This window comes from Oncorhynchus nerka, linkage group LG12 (assembly GCF_034236695.1).
Source record: "Oncorhynchus nerka isolate Pitt River linkage group LG12, Oner_Uvic_2.0, whole genome shotgun sequence".
NCBI classification, from domain to species: Eukaryota; Metazoa; Chordata; class Actinopteri; order Salmoniformes; family Salmonidae; genus Oncorhynchus; species Oncorhynchus nerka.
Genome location: NC_088407.1, coordinates 12,514,788 through 12,533,881, shown reverse-complemented (window position 1 = coordinate 12,533,881; position 19,094 = coordinate 12,514,788). Strand labels below are relative to the sequence as shown.

Sequence of the window (19,094 nt, the reverse complement as noted above, 5' to 3'; positions counted from 1 at the left end):
TCCACAGTCTGGGTTTGGGGGAAGAGTCAAGGACTAAAGTGGGTCCTCCAGATCACATTCACTTTTCACACAGGAAGGAGTGAATATAAGCTCTCTGATATCAGCCTCCAGCCCTGAAAGCTGTTCTTCCTCCTGACTGGTCCTGACTTCCTCCTCTTCCTCTTTAATCTGTGTGGGCTATGGGTCCTCCTGCCCCAGACTGGGGCTCCACTGCTGCTCACAGTGCTTCTTTTGAGGGGGAACCTCCTTTTCAGAGACAGAGAGCTGCAGGGAGTCTGGAGGGGAGAAGAGGAGCAGAGGTTACCTATATACCACATAATTAAATAGAACACTTCAATTATACATGTAAATGATATATCTCTATGATCTACAGAGCCAAGTTGGCTTGAATCTCCAGCACCATAGATAAAGCTTGTGCCTGAGGTCAGGCAGAGGGTCCATTGACAAAGGATCTATTGACAATATGGTACAACAACTATTAACCAACCTTTACGTGGTGATACTTGGGAACCTTGCGGTTCCTAGTCCAACGCTCTAACCACTAGGCTACCCTGTCGCCCCAAAGGTCAGGCAATCCAGAAAATGTCAAGAAATTTGAACGTTTCTTCAAGTGCAGTCGTAAAAACCATCCAGCGCTATGATGAAACTGGCTCTCATGAGGACCACCACAGGAAAGGAAGACCCAGAGTTACCTCTGCTGCAGAGTATAAGTTAATTAGAGTTACCAGCCTCAGAAATTGTAGCACAAATTTTACAAGATTTTACATGAAAATATATTCATTGGCAATATTACCATCAAAGATAAATGTAGTAATAAACAGATTAGGAATAATGTTTGATACTACAATTCCCTCAGCAAGATTATTTTGGTCAAATATCTATGGTGATATACAATGGGTGAAAGCATGAAAAATTGCTAACAAATATTGTATCAGTAACAAAAGGTAAAGGAAGTTTAATTTAACATGTTACATAGAATTTATCCTGTGAAACATGTTTTGGAATGATTCAAGCTGAATATTGACTGTAAATGTGATTTCTGTGGAATGGAGGAGACCATTTTGCATGTATTTTTTGCCTGTATTTATAGTAGAATGTTTTTGGATTGACATACAGAATTTTGTTACAAAAAAAATAGAGCCGGTTGTACTATTTCATGGTTTTGATATGATTTATTTCAGAAATTCTGACATAGATAAAGATGTAGTATATTTAATTCAACTGCTAATGATACTAGGTAAATTTCATATTTGCAAATGGTCTAATTCAAAACCTAACTTTTTTCACTTTATAAATGAATTTAAACATTATGGCACTACTTTAACTAAAATGAAAAACAAAAAGGCAATTAAAATGTGTTGTATTATTAATGAATATGATTTGTTTGTTTAGGATTCCTGACAATGTAAATAGTTTATGTTTGTGACTAATCCTCTTTTGTTTGTTTAGGATTCCTGACAATGTAAATAGTTTATGTTTGTGACTAAACCTCTTTTGTTTGTTTAGGATTCCTGACAATGTAAATAGTTTATGTTTGCATGTGACTAATCCTCTTTTGTTTGTTTAGGATTCCTGACAATGTAAATAGTTTATGTTTGTGACTAATCCTCTTTTGTTTGTTGATATTTGTTTAATAAAATGTTTTAAATTAATGTTATGTTTTAATAAGAAAATGGAAAAACATTCCTAATAAATAGCTTCTTCTCTACAATTTATTGAGAAGTAATTGAACATAGATTATAGCTTTCAGGTATTGATTTGGAATTATAGTTTACATAGTCTTGAATTTACTGGTTTATAAATCCAAGTTGACCACAACCCTGATATCTAAAGTCTCTATATAGGTAACCTCTGCTCCTCCTCTCCTTCCCTCCAGACCCCCTGCAGCTCTCTGTCTCTGAAAAGGAGGTTCCTCCTGAGCAGCAGCACTGTGAGCAGGAGTGGAGCCCCAGTGTGGGGCAGAAGGACCCAGAGACCACACAGATTGAAGAGGAACAGGAGGAATTTAGGACCAATCAGGGGGAAGAGCAGCTTCAAGGGGTTGAGCCTGATATCATAAAGTTTATATTCACTCCTTCCTGTGTGAAAAGTGAATGTGATCTGGAGGACCCACTTCGGGATCTGAAACCTTTTGGCACTGTGACCCATCTAAAGGGTCTGGACATTCCCTGTTACCCTCCAGAGAGGCATGTGACTCTCCCCAAGACGAGACTCAGTGAATGCTGCTTCTGCAAGAAAGGCTACAATTCCACCTGTAAACTGAAGGCCCATGTCAGGCTCTGTCATGGTGGTAAACCCTGCACCTGCCCTGTTTGTGGAAAGACCTTCAAATACAAAGGAGATCTATCCAAGCACATGAGTATACACCCAGGAGAGAAACCCTTTACATGTGGGCACTGTGGGAAGAGCTTCAATCGCAAGGAGCATCTAACCAGGCATAAACTGACTCACACAGGAGAGAAACCATTTAGCTGTGGTGACTGTGGGAAGAGCTTCAATCGCAAGGAACATCTAACCATGCATAAACGGACTCACACAAGAGAGAAACCTTTTATCTGTGGTGACTGTGGGAAGAGCTTCACTCAGAAGATTAACCTGCTGACTCATGTCAAAAACATCCACAAAGGAAGAAAACAGGATGAAAACTGAAAGGAAAAAAAAATTACATTAGAACTAAGATCTTCTGTCAGAAGATGGGAATAAAAAAGGATGTGAGCAGAGCAACTTCCTGTTGCTCTCAGATAATTGGATGTGAGAAAGTTATGTAAACATTTTTATGAAATTAAGTTTGATTTGATTGATGAGGTAATGATCAAACACTACTGTAGGAAAATCGCAGCTCTGCTGTTCAGTGTCGATATTTTCACGTCATTATAAGAGGAATTCTTGATCGTTTGTTTTGGAATGTCTCCCAGGGTGATGACAGGCGAATGCCTGAGTGAGTGTGCAAAGCTGTCATCAAAGGAAAAGGGTGGCTACTTTGAAGAATCTCAAATATAAAACATATTTAGATTTAGATAACTTAGGTTACGACATGATTCCATATGAGTCATTTCATAGTTTGTCTTCTATCATACCGGCTGGGCTGGTAACCGAAAGGTTGCTAGTTCAAATCCCCGGGCTGACAAGGTACACATCTGCCGTTCTGCCCCTGAACAAGGCAGTTAACCCACTGTTCCTAGGCTTTCATAAGAATTTGTTCTTAAATGACTTGCCTAGTTAAATAAAATAAAAATATTACCACTGGTCTGTAGCTTGTAGTAGAACTCCGTCCACCAGGGGGCACTGTGTCTCCTGACCCCTCCTGTCTCAGCCTCCAGTATTTATGCTGCAGTAGTTTATGTGTTGGGGGGCTAGGGTCAGTTTGTTATATCTGGAGTACTTCTCCTGTCCTATTCGGTGTCCTGTGTGAATCTAAGTGTGCGTTCTCTAATTCTCTCCTTCTCTCTTTCTTTCTCTCTCTCGGAGGACCTGAGCCCTAGGACCATGCCCCAGGACTACCTGACATGATGACTCCTTGCTGTCCCCAGTCCACCTGGCCATGCTGCTGCTCCAGTTTCAACTGACCTGAGCCCTAGGACCATGCCCCAGGACTACCTGACATGATGACTCCTTGCTGTCCCCAGTCCACCTGGCCATGCTGCTGCTCCAGTTTCAACTGTTCTGCCTTATTATTATTCGACCATGCTGGTCATTTATGAACATTTGAACATCTTGGCCATGTTCTGTTATAATCTCCACCCGGCACAGTCAGAAGAGGACTGGCCACCCCACATAGCCTGGTTCCTCTCTAGGTTTCTACCTAGGTTTTGGCCTTTCTAGGGAGTTTTTCCTAGCCACCGTGCTTCTACACCTGCATTGCTTGCTGTTTGGGGTTTTAGGCTGGGTTTCTGTACAGCACTTTGAGATATCAGCTGATGTACGAAGGGCTATATAAATACATTTGATTTGATTTGATAAAGTCAGATTCCACAGCCACAAAGTCTAAATGAGTTTTTTGGTATTAATTTAGGGTTAGGCATAAGGTTAGCAGTGTGGTTAAAGGGATAGTTCACCCAAATAACAAATTGGTTTCCTTGTAACTTGTCTATGGACAAGGGTATGACAACAAACCATGCTTTGGTTTATTTTCCCTGGGACCGTTTCCACATGCTAATGTTTTAGCATTTTTGGCACAAATCCCAATTCAATTCATGGGACCGATATTGGCATTTTTCGCACATCATGTCCAAATCATCTGAAAGTATCTAAAATTGATTTTGAAGCTCAACAAAAGTCACTTATAGATGTTAGAATACAACATGACGTGCGAGAAATGCCAGTATTGCTCCCAGTACCAATATTATACGTTATTTATTGCGTAGGCTGTGAGGGCATTTTCTGTTTAACCTTACTAATGCTTGTGTACTAAAATATCGTTCTTTAAGACTAGGCATTGTGCTTAAGAGAGTTCCTTTAACAAACTCCTATACGATAGTAAAGTGTGTGCATAAGTTGAGGTCTGTTCTAACTGTTCTGTGGGTGTGTAGAATGACCCCATGATGTCTGGTGAAACTGACTTGTTCCTCTTAGCTTAACTGGAGACTGGAGTAAAGGTTATATCTTACTCACCAGTGATAAAGCTGTTGTTCTGTTTTTCTGTTGTTCTGTTTGGAACAGGTGTGTGTGTGTGTGTGTGTGTGTGTGTGTGTGTGTGTGTGTGTGTGTGTGTGTGTGTGTGTGTGTGTGTGTGTGTGTGTGTGTGTGTGTGTGTGTGTGTAGGACCATACATCATCTGGGTTCACGGTCAAAGGTGCTTGCTTGCCCAACTTTGGGGAACCGTTGAGCTACTGTTAGAGGAAGTATGTCTGGAGTGACTTCCTGTCACTTTGGGTGCCTATTGTCCTCACTCAGTTGTGATGGACTGAGACAACCTCTCTATTATAGTCTGTAACCTAGTTTCGTGTCTCTCCACATACATAAGGTCACGTGTTTTGCAGATGCTTGAACTCTTTTTTTTGCGGGGGCTCTCACTCCGTTCACTCTGTTTGTGATTACAACCAGCTTCCTAATTGCAATACGTTTTTAATAAAAGTAACACCTTGATTTAATTATAGACTTTGCCTCTCCTCATTATTAGTAAATAAAGGTAGAATTTCCACCACAGCGTAACGCTGGTGACAGGTGTGTGTAATAATCAAATCAAATCAAATTTATTTATATAGCCCTTCGTACATCAGCTGATATCTCAAAGTGCTGTACAGAAACCCAGCCTAAAACCCCAAACAGCAAACAATGCAGGTGTAAAAGCACGGTGGCTAGGAAAAACTCCCTATAATAAGCGGACGGGTGACCTCGAGCGCCGGAGAGGGAGTATACGTGGCAGATGTGGAGTCTCTCCCTGCTCAAGTGCAGTTAGGATATGATACATTGCCTTTGGGAAGTATTCGGACCGCTTGACTTTTTCCACACTTTGTTACTTTATACAGCCTTTCCTCAACAATCTACACACAATACCCCGTAATGACATCACAATACCCCGTAATGACATCACAATACCCCATAATGACAAAGCGAAAACAGCAAATCTATTTATTTTTTTTTAAGTAAAAAAAAAATGAAATACCTTATTGTGTGCACACATATTGCTATGAGACTAAAAATTGAGCTCAGGTGCTTCCTGTCTCCATTGAGCATCCTGGAAAGGATCGAAAGCCGTGTGTCCTCCGAAACACGACCCCGCCAGCCGCACCAATGTGTCGGAGGAACCACCTGGCAACCGTGTCAGCGTGCATGCGCCCGGCCCGACACAGGAGTTACTAGAGTGTGATGGTACAAGGACATCCCAGCCAGCCAAACCCTCCCCTAACATCGTCCAGGACGTTAGGGTCTCATGGGTCTCCCGGTCACGGCCGGCTGCGACACAGCCTGGAATCGGGGCGAAGTTTCACCTTCCAACAGTACAATATCATAAGCACACAGTCAAGACAATGCAGGAGTTGTCCTTGTGTGGCCCAGACTTGAACCCAATCTAACATATCTGGAGAGGCCTGAAAATAGCTGTGCAGCGACGCTCCCTATCCAACCTGACAGAGCTTGAGAGGATCTGCAAAGAAGAATGGGAGAAATTCCCTAAATACAGGGGTTCCAAGCTTGTAGCTTCATACCCAGGAAGAACCGAGGCTGTAATCGCTGCCAAAGGTGCTTCAACAAAGTACTGAATAAAGGGTCTGAATACATATGTAAGTGTGATATTTCAGTTTTGTATTTTTAATTTAAAAAATATATTATTTGTCATTATGTGTAGATTGATGCAGGGGGGGGACAATTTAATCAATTTTAGAACAAAGGCTGTAACGTAACAAAATGTGGAAAAGTCAACGAGTCTGAATACTTTCCGAAGGTACTGTAAACTACAGAGTCGGAGCATATATCCCAAGATCAATGCAGTGTTATCACTCTAAAAGCTTTTGGTGGTGTTTTCAAGTGTTTGCAGAAGGGAGAAACCGAGATGTCCAAGGTGTGGAGAAGATCCTATCCCGTGTTATATAAGTGATGAAAACGTTGAAGTGTTGCAAAAAAAGATAACGAGGTGACCCAAAGTCATGGTTGTCCAACTTTTTAAAAGGGTTGAGGGTTTAAATGGTGCTCCTGAAGAGTCCATGGAAGTGGATAGGCCATCACCGCAGGCTGCAGAGGTTGCCTTTCACCAGCAGGACCCTGATATTTGAAAGGTTAAGAAGGTGGACTTTGTATCCTTTATAACTGTGGTAATTAATGGAACTGCCAAGGTTGAGAGAAGGTGGACTTTGTAGCCTTTATAGCTGTGGTAATTAATGGAACTGCCAAGGTGGAGAGAAGGTGGACTTTGTAGCCTTTATAGCTGTGGTAATTAATGGAACTGCAAAGGTGGAGAGAAGGTCCAGGAAAATAGATATTATTATTGTGGATGTCGTCACAAGCTGTACCACCCTCTCAGACCCTAGAGAAGGGAGATATGAAGTGGGAGGTTTTTTGTTTGTCATTTGACTATTTTTATTTCGTTGGATTATACATTTGTTTCCCTATCACGTATGGATTAGATATTTAACAACAACAAAAAATTCAACCTGCCCAGTTGGTGGCGGCAATACACCTTGTTGGGTTGTAGTCTGCCATAAAACCCACAGAATAAGTTTTTTATTTTATTTTTTAAATCACTTTTCCACGTGAAAGAACGCCTGGGCTGCGGTTCCAATACAAAAGCAATCACTTTTAACTTGGGGTTCGTTACGTTTCGTTAATTGGGGTTTGTTACGTTACGTTTCGTTAATTGGGGTTCGTTACGTTACGTTTCGTTACTTGGGACTCGTTACATTTCGTTACTTGGGGTTTGTTACATTTCGTTACTTGGGGTTCGTTACGTTTCATTTCAGAAAGCCATGTTCTTGGCACAAGCGCTCTAGCCAACAGCTCGCAGATACAGTGCGTGTCATTGGTACCACCTGTCACCAGAGGGCGGCAGAGACTATCCTAGAGACATTAGTGATACTCAGGTATGTCCTATTATTCATTATGATTTCCCTGTTAAAAGAGGTGTGTTTCTGGTTTCCTTTGCAGAAGCTTGAATTGTTTACCGGGTGTATTTGTTTCCTGAGTGAGTTTTCGAGACTTAGTGTTTGTTGTTTTTCCTGTGTTACTGTAATCCTTCGGCTACCGTTCTCAGCAAACTATTATATTTATCCTTTACCACTGATTCCTCGTCTGGTCATTTCTCTGTACCTGGGTCCAACCTCACCACGTCACAGCAAGCTTCTGCCTCAAGCACCCAGTAGAGATCACCCAGATCAAGAAGGTTGTAACCCACCAAGGAGCGGCAGCAAGAACAATTCTCACAAATATCAGAGACCCTCCGGGCACTTACCGACTCCCTCCAACCACAGTCCAACCTCAACCCAGGAGGAGCCAATACCCAAGTCTCATCACCCAGTGCTACAGGCATCACCTAGTGCTACAGGCGTCGTCGTAGTTCCTCCAGGGAACCTGCACCGGGAACCCAAGATCCCAGCCCCCGAGCGGTATGACTGCCACCCGAGAGGATGCACCGGGTTCCTCACTCAGTGCTCTCTGTTCGAGCTACAGTCCTCCTCGTTCCAGAACGATCAGGCTATGATCACCTACAGTATCTTTCAACTCTCGGGCAAGGCCCTGGCAACGGCGGTGTGGGACCAGCAGCCACCATCCTGCAGCTCCATTTTAGCCTTCGACCACCGAGAAGCAGTGGACTCTGGGGCCGCAGATCATTTCATTGATCAAGACAGATAATTACAAATCCCCTGGCGTGAAATGTCCCATCCCTCTGCAGATTCAAGCCTTGCTGGACGCCCCATTGGCTCCGGACAGGTGGAATATCAGACCAAAGCCCATTCTACTGCAGGTTGTGGTGAATAACTCAGACTCTTAGTTTTCTTTTGCACAAGGGCAGAACAGAAGATTTTTACACATTGCCAGCTCGGGAATTCGAACCAGCAACCTTTCGGTTACTGTCCCAACATTCTTAACTGCTAGGCTACCTGCCAGCCCACAGAATGGTGTGACTACTAGGTGTACTGATGTCGTTATCATGGCGTCTTGCGTCGTATGTGGATCTACTGTCAGAACTGGTGTCCCTACTAGTCCTGACACAGTTTCCTATTCAGAAATCTTGCTCTGATAAATGTGCTGTCCCTACGTTAGTAGGGATTTATTTGTTTATTTATTTTAGTGGTACAGAACTAGGCAAACCATGATTGATCGCACACGCCAGAACAGTAGGTGGTGGCATGCACATTGAACGTTTGTTTGTGGACTGCCAATCAACCATAGAAGAAGAAGAAGATTTACACCTGTCAACATGGAGGTAGATTCTATATAGTTTACACCTGTCACACATTGGGGAAACATGGAGGTAGATTCTATATAGTTTACACCTGTCAACATGGAGGTAGATTCTATATAGTTTACACCTGTCAACATGGAGGTAGATTCTATATAGTTTACACCTGTCACACATTGGGGAAACATGGAGGTAGATTCTATATAGTTTACACCTGTCACACATTGAGGAAACATGGAGGTAGATTCTATATAGTTTACACCTGTCACACATTGGGGAAACATGGAGGTAGATTCTATATAGTTTACACCTGTCACACAGAGAAACATGGAGGTAGATTCTATATAGTTTACACCTGTCACACATTGGAGAAACATGGAGGTAGATTCTATATAGTTTACACCTGTCACACATTGGGGAAACATGGAGGTAGATTCTATATAGTTTACACCTGTCACACATTGGAGAAACATGGAGGTAGATTCTATATAGTTTACACCTGTCACACATTGAGGAAACATGGAGGTAGATTCTATATAGTTTACACCTGTCACACATTGAGGAAACATGGAGGTAGATTCTATATAGTTTTGTTTTGGAGTCATTTTTATTTAGCCTTTATTTAACTAGGCAAGTCAGTTATGAAGAAATTCTTATTTACAATGACGGTCTAAAAAATATATATATATATAATATAAAACATAAATATAGGACAAAACACACATCATGACAAGAGAGAGAACACAACCCTACATAAAGAGAGACCTAAGACAACAACACAGCATGGTAGCAACAAAACATGACAACAACATGGTAGCAGCACAAAACATGGTACAAACATTATTGGGCACAGACAACAGCACAAAGGGCAAGAAAAAAGAGACAACAATACATCACACAAAGCAGCCACAACTGTCAGTAAGAGTGTCCATGTCTGTGCATGACCCTGCATTGTATCAATTGATACCTGGTGGCATTGATGGAACAAAAGGGAATTCTAGACAGGGCTTCTCCCCAGATATCATCCAAGATTGCAGTATTCAACTCTTCACCCCAGGTCTCCTTGAGAAGACTAGTATGGACAAAGAAAAAGGATACAAACTGAAAGGCTAAGGCCTAGATTCAATCAGATCGAGCTTTAACCAGCGATAGGCAAAACATGCAAAGCTGAAGTTTTGGCGGTGTTGAAGGTGTAACTGTGTTGGGGCTGTCAAAGCAGTGATCATCTTCTCTTGATCATTGTCACGAAACCCTATCCGTTAAAGCTTACCGTATGCTTCCCATTAGAAACAGTTTGCGCATATATTGTGTTTTTGTGACATTAGTGTTCAACAGGGTTCGGCTGTTTGAGGAAACAACATTTTTTTCTTGAGTTTAGTCGATAGTTTGGTAGCTGAAGTCTATGCCCCTTTGTCAGTAATTGGTCAACAGTAGGGATTCTTGAACAAAGTGTTTGTCATTCAACGAGAAAATACTTGTTTTCATGCCAATCTTTCACTTGAGAAACACTGCACCAAACAGCTTAGTAAGACGTTAAAAATGCGCGACTAAGATCTCCTTTGCAAAAATGTCAATTTATTACAAATTTCTTGATTTATCTATTTTGAGGAAGTGTGTATTGGCTATTTGTTGCTACGGCATCTCAAGAGGGGCAAATTGTAATAATGTCGCTTGACTTTTTGTTTTTCAACCGAAGAAGGTGTTAAGGGCACAGATGTTCGCTTTCTCCTAGTTGAGTTCTGCTCGGAGCAAACCGAACCTCGTATATGAACACATTAAGCTAAAAGCAGTTGCACCTCCAACACCGATGCGGATGTCGGATCTGATTGAATAGAGCTGTTGTGAGGGAGCTGTAACAGGTCATTAAACGATACAAACTGGGAGACTAGGTGTGTTGAGTAACTGGGAGACTAGGTGTGTTGAGTAACTGGGAGACTAGGTGTGTTGAGTAACTGGGAGACTAGGTGTGTTGAGTAACTGGGAGACTAGGTGTGTTGAGTAACTGGGAGACTAGGTGTGTTGAGTAACTGGGAGACTAGGTGTGTTGAGTAACTGGGACACTAGGTGTGTTGAGTAACTGGGAGACTAGGTGTGTTGAGTAACTGGGAGACTAGGTGTGTTGAGTAACTGGGACACTAGGTGTGTTGAGTAACTGGGAGACTAGGTGTGTTGAGTAACTGGGAGACTAGGTGTGTTGAGTAACTGGGAGACTAGGTGTGTTGAGTAACTGGGAGACTAGGTGTGTTGAGTAACTGGGAGACTAGGTGTGTTGAGTAACTGGGAGACTAGGTGTGTTGAGTAACTGGGACACTAGGTGTGTTGAGTAACTGGGAGACTAGGTGTGTTGAGTAACTGGGAGACTAGGTGTGTTGAGTAACTGGGAGACTAGGTGTGTTGAGTAACTGGGAGACTAGGTGTGTTGAGTAACTGGGACACTAGGTGTGTTGAGTAACTGGGAGACTAGGTGTGTTGAGTAACTGGGAGACTAGGTGTGTTGAGTAACTGGGAGACTAGGTGTGTTGAGTAACTGGGAGACTAGGTGTGTTGAGTTGGGAGGGTGCTGTAACAGGTCATTAAATGAATGTTGCACAGGGAGGATTTCAAAGTTTTAAAATGTTTTCCCTTTGATATAGTGTCTGACTTGTAAATAGCAGAACCATTTGGAATTTGAGAGTTCAAATGTGTTCTTTAACTGGTTAAAATATGCAAATGACTTCTCTATGTCTAAGTTTTCAGTTGTGGCCAGCCCATTCTCCCTCCATTCAACAAACACTTTATCAGACCGAGGTGGAACAAAAGGACGATAGAAACATATTGGAGTGTATACAGAGGTATCAGTCACCTCATAAACATGTTTCATCTGGTTTAGAATTCTGAATGAATTTTTGGGCAATCTGCTTTGGAGAAAAGCATAGCTGGAAAAGAGGACTTTGTTGTGAACCTGACTTCCATATTTAGCCACAGGGGGAGTCAGGATAACAAATCAGGGAAACGCAACAATTTTGTGTCCTTAAATTTAGAGTTGTTTTTATTGTAACTGTTTCCCCACATGTAGTTATCCATTTCCATTATCCCTGTTCTGTAATAAAACACCAAGTTATTGATACATTTCAAATATGGTTTCAAGAAAACATCTCCTTGCATTTGTCCAACAGTATGTATCATCACCGGTCATAGACTACGGTGACAATGTCTACGTTAATGCAGCTGCCAAATAAACTGCATCTAATGGTTTCAGTGTATCACAGAGCACTGCACTTTATTACGGGCGACAGGTTCACATCACTGCATTCTGTATCAGAGAGTAGGTTGGCCCTCTGCAGTCTCGTAGATCGATGCATTGCTTTTCTTACAAAACCTCCCACTATACCTAACATCATTAATAACTTTTTAGAAGTACAAGTTACCAAGGATAGCTAACTCTGTAAATTCCTTGGTTCTCTACAGTTAGGTAAATCAGCTTTTGAGTTGTTTTTTTTTGCAACTTTTGGAATAATCTCAAAGGTGATGATTTGGTACGCTGGTTGAGGACATTTTGTAGTATGTGTTTGTTTTCTGTGACTGTTTTGTATCTCTGCTTTGCTTTTCATATTGTATTAATGTATATTTTTTTTGTAATTACAGGGTTTAGTCTCAGAATGACTCTGTGTTAAAATAAAGGTTAAATACAAATGTTGACCTAATGCTCCTCATTCATGATATTGAATGAATCCTGTATAAAGTAATGATATACAGTCGACCCCTGCTTAATAAGTGTCCATCCCAGATCATCCTTTACTTATGATAACCTCTGTTTGTCTACATGTAGTTATTGTTTCCCTTTCCTACTGGCATGTAGGCAGCCTTGCACAGTAGTAAACTCCCATCCAGCTGGCGGCGCTGTTGTGCGTTTCCAGGTTCGCCACAGTTTCCGGGTTCGCCACAGTTAGAACCGAGGTATTTTCTGAAATTTCCTTGACTAGAACACGGAAGTAGGATTGGAAACGACTCTGTTTTCATTTTGCATTCATTGCGTGGAGTAACGAAATATCCACTAACTGAACTGAATAAGATACCCGAATCTCATTCGACTGAAAATGTCTAAACTACAGTTGTTGCGTTTGTTTTTAAATGAGCGTTTAACCGCGGCTGCTGTGGAGATTTTCGGGGCAGTTGAGAAAACGGTAGTGGAGTACCAGGAGGAGAATGATCGGCTACGGAGACTGTTGCGGATCACACCAGAGATGCAACTATGTAAAATAGGTTCGTATGTAGATACAGATAGCTAGCTATAGTTCTTTCTACCTTATTGATAAACTGTTTGGGCTAACAGTGATCATCAATTTTAAGACTTTTTTTTTTTAAATTTACCGCGCATGGATAAAAACATTGTGGAATAAAAACCAGGAAGTGATTTGGATGTAAAATTAAAAATTTGAAAACTTTAGAAATAAATATTATTCTCTTTATTTATTGAGAAATAGTCTAAAATAGATTCTAGTTTTCCAGTTATTGAGTTGGAATTACAGTTGACCTAATTAAAATGGACCCCAACCCTGATGTCTAAAGTTTAGGTAAACTCTGCCCCTCCTCTCCTTCCCTCCAGACTCCCTGCAGCTCTCTGTCTCTGAAAAGGAGGTTCCCCCTGAGCAGCAACACTGTGAGCAGGAATGGAGCCCCAGTGTGGGGCAGGAGGACCCAGATACCACACTGATTAAAGGGAAACAGGAGGAAGAACAGCTTCAAGGGGTGGAGCCTGATATCATAGAGTTCATATTCACTCCTTCCTGTGTGAAAAGTGAATGTGATCAGGAGGACCCACTTCAGTCCTTGACTCTTCCCCAAACCAAGACTGTGGAGAACAGAGAGAGTGACTCTAAACCAGTGGATCTGAAACCTTTTGGCACTGTGACCCACATGAATGGTCTTTACATTCCCTGTTTATCGCCATATACTCAGAACAATGCCTCCAGCCACAGTTCAGCCATAAGCAGCGACCCAGTAGGACTTGACAGCAGCCCACCATTGGGTCCCACCCCACCATTAGATCCAAACACGTCAATGGGGGAACGCGGTTCCAAACCCAGCACCACATCTAGAAAAACTCACCACTGCCATGACTATGGTGAAATGTTTCCTCTGAAATCTGACCTGCAGAGGCACGTGACTCTTACCAAGAAGAGACTCAGCGAATGTCACTTATCCAATAAACAGTACAACTCCACCTGTAAACCGGAAACCCATGTCCAACTCTGTCCCATGGAGAAATCCTGCACTTGCCCTATTTGTGGCATGACCATCAAACACAAGGGAGATCTGTCCAGGCACATGGGTATTCACACAGGAGAGAAACCATTTAGCTGTGGTGTCTGTGGGAAAAGCTTCTATCAGAAGGGACACCTTACAGATCATAAACGGACTCACACAGGAGAGAAACCATTTAGCTGTGGTGACTGTGGGAAAAGCTTCAATTTGAAGGGAAACCTAAGGAAGCATAAACTGACTCACACAGGAGAGAAACCATTTAGCTGTGGAGACTGTGGGAGAAGCTTCAGTCTCAATATGAACTTAACCAGGCATAAACTGACTCACACAGGAGAGAAACCATTTAGCTGTGGTGACTGCGGGAAAAGCTTCACTCAAAAGACTAACCTGCTGATGCATGTGAAAAACATCCACAAAGGAGGAAAGCAGGACAAAAACTGAAAGAAAGAAAATGAGGACAAAGCTGTTCTCTCAAAAGAATGGGAAAAACAGGCAGTATGTGGACAACACGTTTTAAGTAGGGCTGATATATATTTAATGGATGATATTTGAAGGTATTTTATGTTTTTGAATAGTTAAAATTCTACATTTGCTTCATGAGTAGTGCATGACCCTAAGATGGCAACATATACAGTATCAGTCAAGTTTGGACACACCTAACTCATTCAAGGGTTTTTCTTTATTTTCTACCCTGTAAGAGTGTGCAAAGCTGTCATCAAGGCAAAGGGAGGCTACTTTGAAGAATCTCAAATATATTTTGGTTTGTTTTAACACTTTTTTTGGTTACTACATGATTACTGTATATAAGTGTGTTAGCTAGCACGCACCGATGTAATGGTCACACAAGCTCACTACTGACACAGTTTTCATGCTACAGATTTTACCATCAACCATCAACATCGTTAAGCTCTGCACAACTAACGTTGCTGTTTCCTTTTTAACTACAGATAATAAATAATGCTCAACTGGGACCACTGGCTGTGGGGGGAGTGATTTATTTTGGACAAAACACAACGCAAGGAGAGTACGACTGACATCTGTTACATTGCCTGCATCCGTAATGGGTCAGCGGTCAAACGACCTCCACTCATCACTGTAAAACGCTCCCTGAAACACTTCAGCGAGCAGGCCTTTCTAATCGACCTGGCCGGGGTATCCTGGAAGGATATTGATCTCATCCCGTCAGTAGAGGATGCCTGGATATTTTTTTTAAATGCCTCCCTAACCATCTTAAATAAACATGCCCCATTCAAGAAATTTCAGTGTGTCAAATCGGAGGGTCTCTGGTCCGGACCTCTGGCAGTCTCTATGGGGGTGCCACAGGGTTCAATTCTTGGACCGACTCTCTTCTCTATATACATCAATGAGGTCGCTCTTGCTGCTGGTGAGTCTCTGATCCACCTCTACGCAGACGACACCATTCTGTATACTTCCGGCCCTTCTTTGGACACTGTGTTAACAACCCTCCAGGCAAGCTTCAATGCCATACAACTCTCCTTCCGTGGCCTCCAATTGCTCTTAAATACAAGTAAAACTAAATGCATGCTCTTCAACCGATCGCTACCTGCACCTACCCGCCTGTCCAACATCACTACTCTGGACGGCTCTGACTTAGAATACGTGGACAACTACAAATACTTAGGTGTCTGGTTAGACTGTAAACTCTCCTTCCAGACCCACATCAAACATCTCCAATCCAAAATTAAATCTAGAATTGGCTTCCTATTTCGCAACAAAGCATCCTTCACTCATGCTGCCAAACATACCCTTGTAAAACTGACCATCCTACCAATCCTCGACTTTGGCGATGTCATTTACAAAATAGCCTCCAATACCCTACTCAACAAATTGGATGCAGTCTATCACGGTGCAATCCGTTTTGTCACCAAAGCCCCATATACTACCCACCATTGCGACCTGTATGCTCTCGTTGGCTGGCCCTCGCTTCATACTCGTCGCCAAACCCACTGGCTCCATGTCATCTACAAGACCCTGCTAGGTAAAGTCCCCCCTTATCTCAGCTCGCTGGTCACCATAGCATCTCCCACCTGTAGCACATGCTCCAGCAGGTATATCTCTCTAGTCACCCCCAAAACCAATTCTTTCTTTGGCTGCCTCTCCTTCCAGTTCTCTGCTGCCAATGACTGGAACGAACTACAAAAATCTCTGAAACTGGAAACACTTATCTCCCTCACTAGCTTTAAGCACCAACTGTCAGAGCATCTTACAGATTACTGCACCTGTACATAGCCCACCTATAATTTAGCCCAAAAAACTACCTCTTTCCCAACTGTATTTAATTAATTGATTTATTTTGCTCCTTTGCACCCCATTATTTTTATTTCTACTTTGCACATTCTTCCATTGCAAAACTACCATTCCAGTGTTTAACTTGCTATATTGTATTTACTTTGCCACCATGGCCTTTTTTGTCTTTACCTCCCTTCTCTCCTCATTTGCTCACATTGTATATAGACTTGTTTATACTGTATTATTGACTGTATGTTTGTTTTACTCCATGTGTAACTCTGTGTCGTTGTATCTGTCAAACTGCTTTGCTTTATCTTGGCCAGGTCGCAATTGTAAATGAGAACTTGTTCTCAACTTGCCTACCTGGTTAAATAAAGGTGAAATAAAAAATAAAAAATCTCTCAGGTGATGAGAGAATGGTCTGACTGATGTCATTGATGTATTAAAACATGTTTACTCTCTGGGAAATATCTCCCCCAATTCGTCCAAGAGTATTTCTCAGAAACGTTGACCTACTGCTGCTCGTTCATGACGTTGATTTAATATTTGATGGAGTATTGATGTACAGTCGAGTGTCCTCTACTTCTAGGTAGCCTATTTGTTTTGGCGAGGAAGTACAGGTGAACCACGGAAGAGTTTTGCTATCTTCCACACCCCCCCTTTTTAAATCAGCAGTTGTATTGTCGGAGTAGAAAACCATACACACTTCTAAAACGATAAGTAGCATGTTGTTTTTATCTATAAAATGGCTTCCACAACGAATTTAATTTGTTTTGAGCACTTTACATATTTAGTTTGGGATCCAAATCAAATTGTATTTGTCACATGCACGGATACAACTGGTGTCGACCATACAGTGAACTGCTTACTTACAAGCCTTTAACTAACCAACAATGCAGTTTTAAGAAGAAAAAAGGTGTTCGAAAAGTATTTACTAAACGTCATTTGCCTAATGATGCAAGAGTGGAGGACCGTCTCATTTCAAACGAGCGCATTTCCATCCACTTTCACACTGCTCGATGACTCTCCTCAATTAACTTTGACCTTTTTCAAAAGGAGGCGAGAGAGTACTGAGAGAGGACACAAGAGTTTAGCAAATCTAATTGTATAAAAAGGTTTTTATTTCATTGTCCGGGAGAATCTCAATTGCGTACTCCTTGCGTTCTCACGTCTCTTTTCACCTCCTTCTTAAAACCTATTGGATGAGCAAGCCATAGGTCCAGCCTCTATGTCATTCTGCTCCAATGAGTGTTGAGAAGGAGGCATAGCTGTGGGAAGTAGTGCTGAGGGTGTTGCACCCCATGAAAAATCTGAATTTAAAAAATGATGTCTATTTTTTTGCTCACAAATGTAGTGCACTGGGCCTTTAGTAGTCCTGTATTTGCGCACTGATATAGACGTTTTCAGCACAGGCAACCCCCAAAAAATATGCATTATATTATATATATTTTAAGACTAAAACTAGGGATGAAAGCAGATTGAATTTTTTCCCGGTATGGGACCTCCTAAACGGTTGCACACATAGGAGGTCCCATAAAAAAAGGCTCATATATTTCATTTTTTTATGACTCTAGTCATAGAATTCCATATAGAACCCCTATTAATTCAATAGGATCTCTGTGGGCCTAGTCGTAAATATTTGTCATTGAACTTTTTTAATGTTTTACCTTTTATTGCGGCATAAACACAACCAGTCATTATGTTTTCATCTGATTGTCAAACAATCGCTTCAAAGAGCTGCTTTACGAGGCTACCCTTTCAAGGTCATCCACACACAATGTAGGGGAGAGCGAGGTAAGTTGTCACGCGGGTAAACTGTTCATACCTCCAACACTAGAGGCGCTAGCTCCAAAATCAAACAGCTACTTTGTGTGACTACATGTTCTATGGTCAACTTCCTGTTCACATGTTGTAAAGGTCACTCTAATCTGAGGGGAGCACAAGTTAATCCCCCCCCCTTCAAAAGTAAAATATTTACCACTATAAATGTTATGCAATAATATGTAAGGTATGAATGTTCAAAAATTATAATTTTAATTTCAGTAGAGGAGACAATAATGTGTATTTTTGATACTTTAGCTGCAGTTCTATGTTGAGCTAACCCTGAGATTTAGCCAACATTAGCACACATGTCAGTTTGGGGCAAGTTGTCTCAAAGACCTTGGGGCAAGTCTTCACATGTGACAACTTGCCCCGGTATACATAGACACAGAGCTCAAAAAACATTGTGATATTGTGTAATCAGCTTGGATAATAGTATTAAATGGTTACAGTAAATTGATTATATATACATATAGTTTAGAGCAACAGACATATCCCTGGACTACACAAGACAGGCCCTGGTTTTGTGTGTGTGTGTACTAACACACTGCATGCCTACTGCATGAGACAGTATATCCACACACACTACTTCATACAGCGTCATTAATTTTTTATTTCAGCTTTATTTAACCAGGTAGGCTAGTTGAGAACAAGTTCTCATTTGCAACTGCGACCTGGCCAAGATAAATCAAAGCAGTTCGACACATACAACAACACAGAGTTACACATGGAATAAACAAAAGTACAGTCAATAACACAATAATGTCTATATACAGTGTGTGCAAATGTAGTAAAATTAGGGAGGTAAAGGCAATAAATAGGCCATAGTGGCGAGGTAATTACGACATAGCAATTAAACACTGGAGTGATAGATGTGCAGAAGATGAATGTGCAAGTAGAGATACTGGGGTGCAAAGGAGCAAAATAAATACAGTATGGGGATGAG

The 19,094-nt window shown here is 41.6% G+C and overlaps 1 protein-coding gene across 2 annotated transcripts; it reads left to right on the top strand.

Annotated features, from left to right (window-relative positions):
• Positions 1-12,803: 12,803 nt before the first annotated feature.
• Positions 12,804-16,752, top strand: LOC115115086 (zinc finger protein 184-like). 2 transcript variants are annotated; one of them, XR_010465257.1, is made up of 3 exons: positions 12,804-13,075; positions 13,419-14,837; positions 15,025-16,752. XR_010465257.1 is itself a non-coding variant. In XM_029643559.2 (2 exons), exons 1-2 carry the CDS (start codon positions 12,910-12,912, stop codon positions 14,516-14,518), a joined length of 1,266 nt encoding a protein of 421 aa, XP_029499419.2. In that variant the 5' UTR covers positions 12,804-12,909; the 3' UTR covers positions 14,519-16,752. The 2 variants fall into 2 exon arrangements, 1 of the variants encoding a protein (XP_029499419.2); XM_029643559.2 differs by having other exon boundaries at positions 13,419-16,752.
• The last annotated feature ends 2,342 nt before the right edge of the window (positions 16,753-19,094 follow it).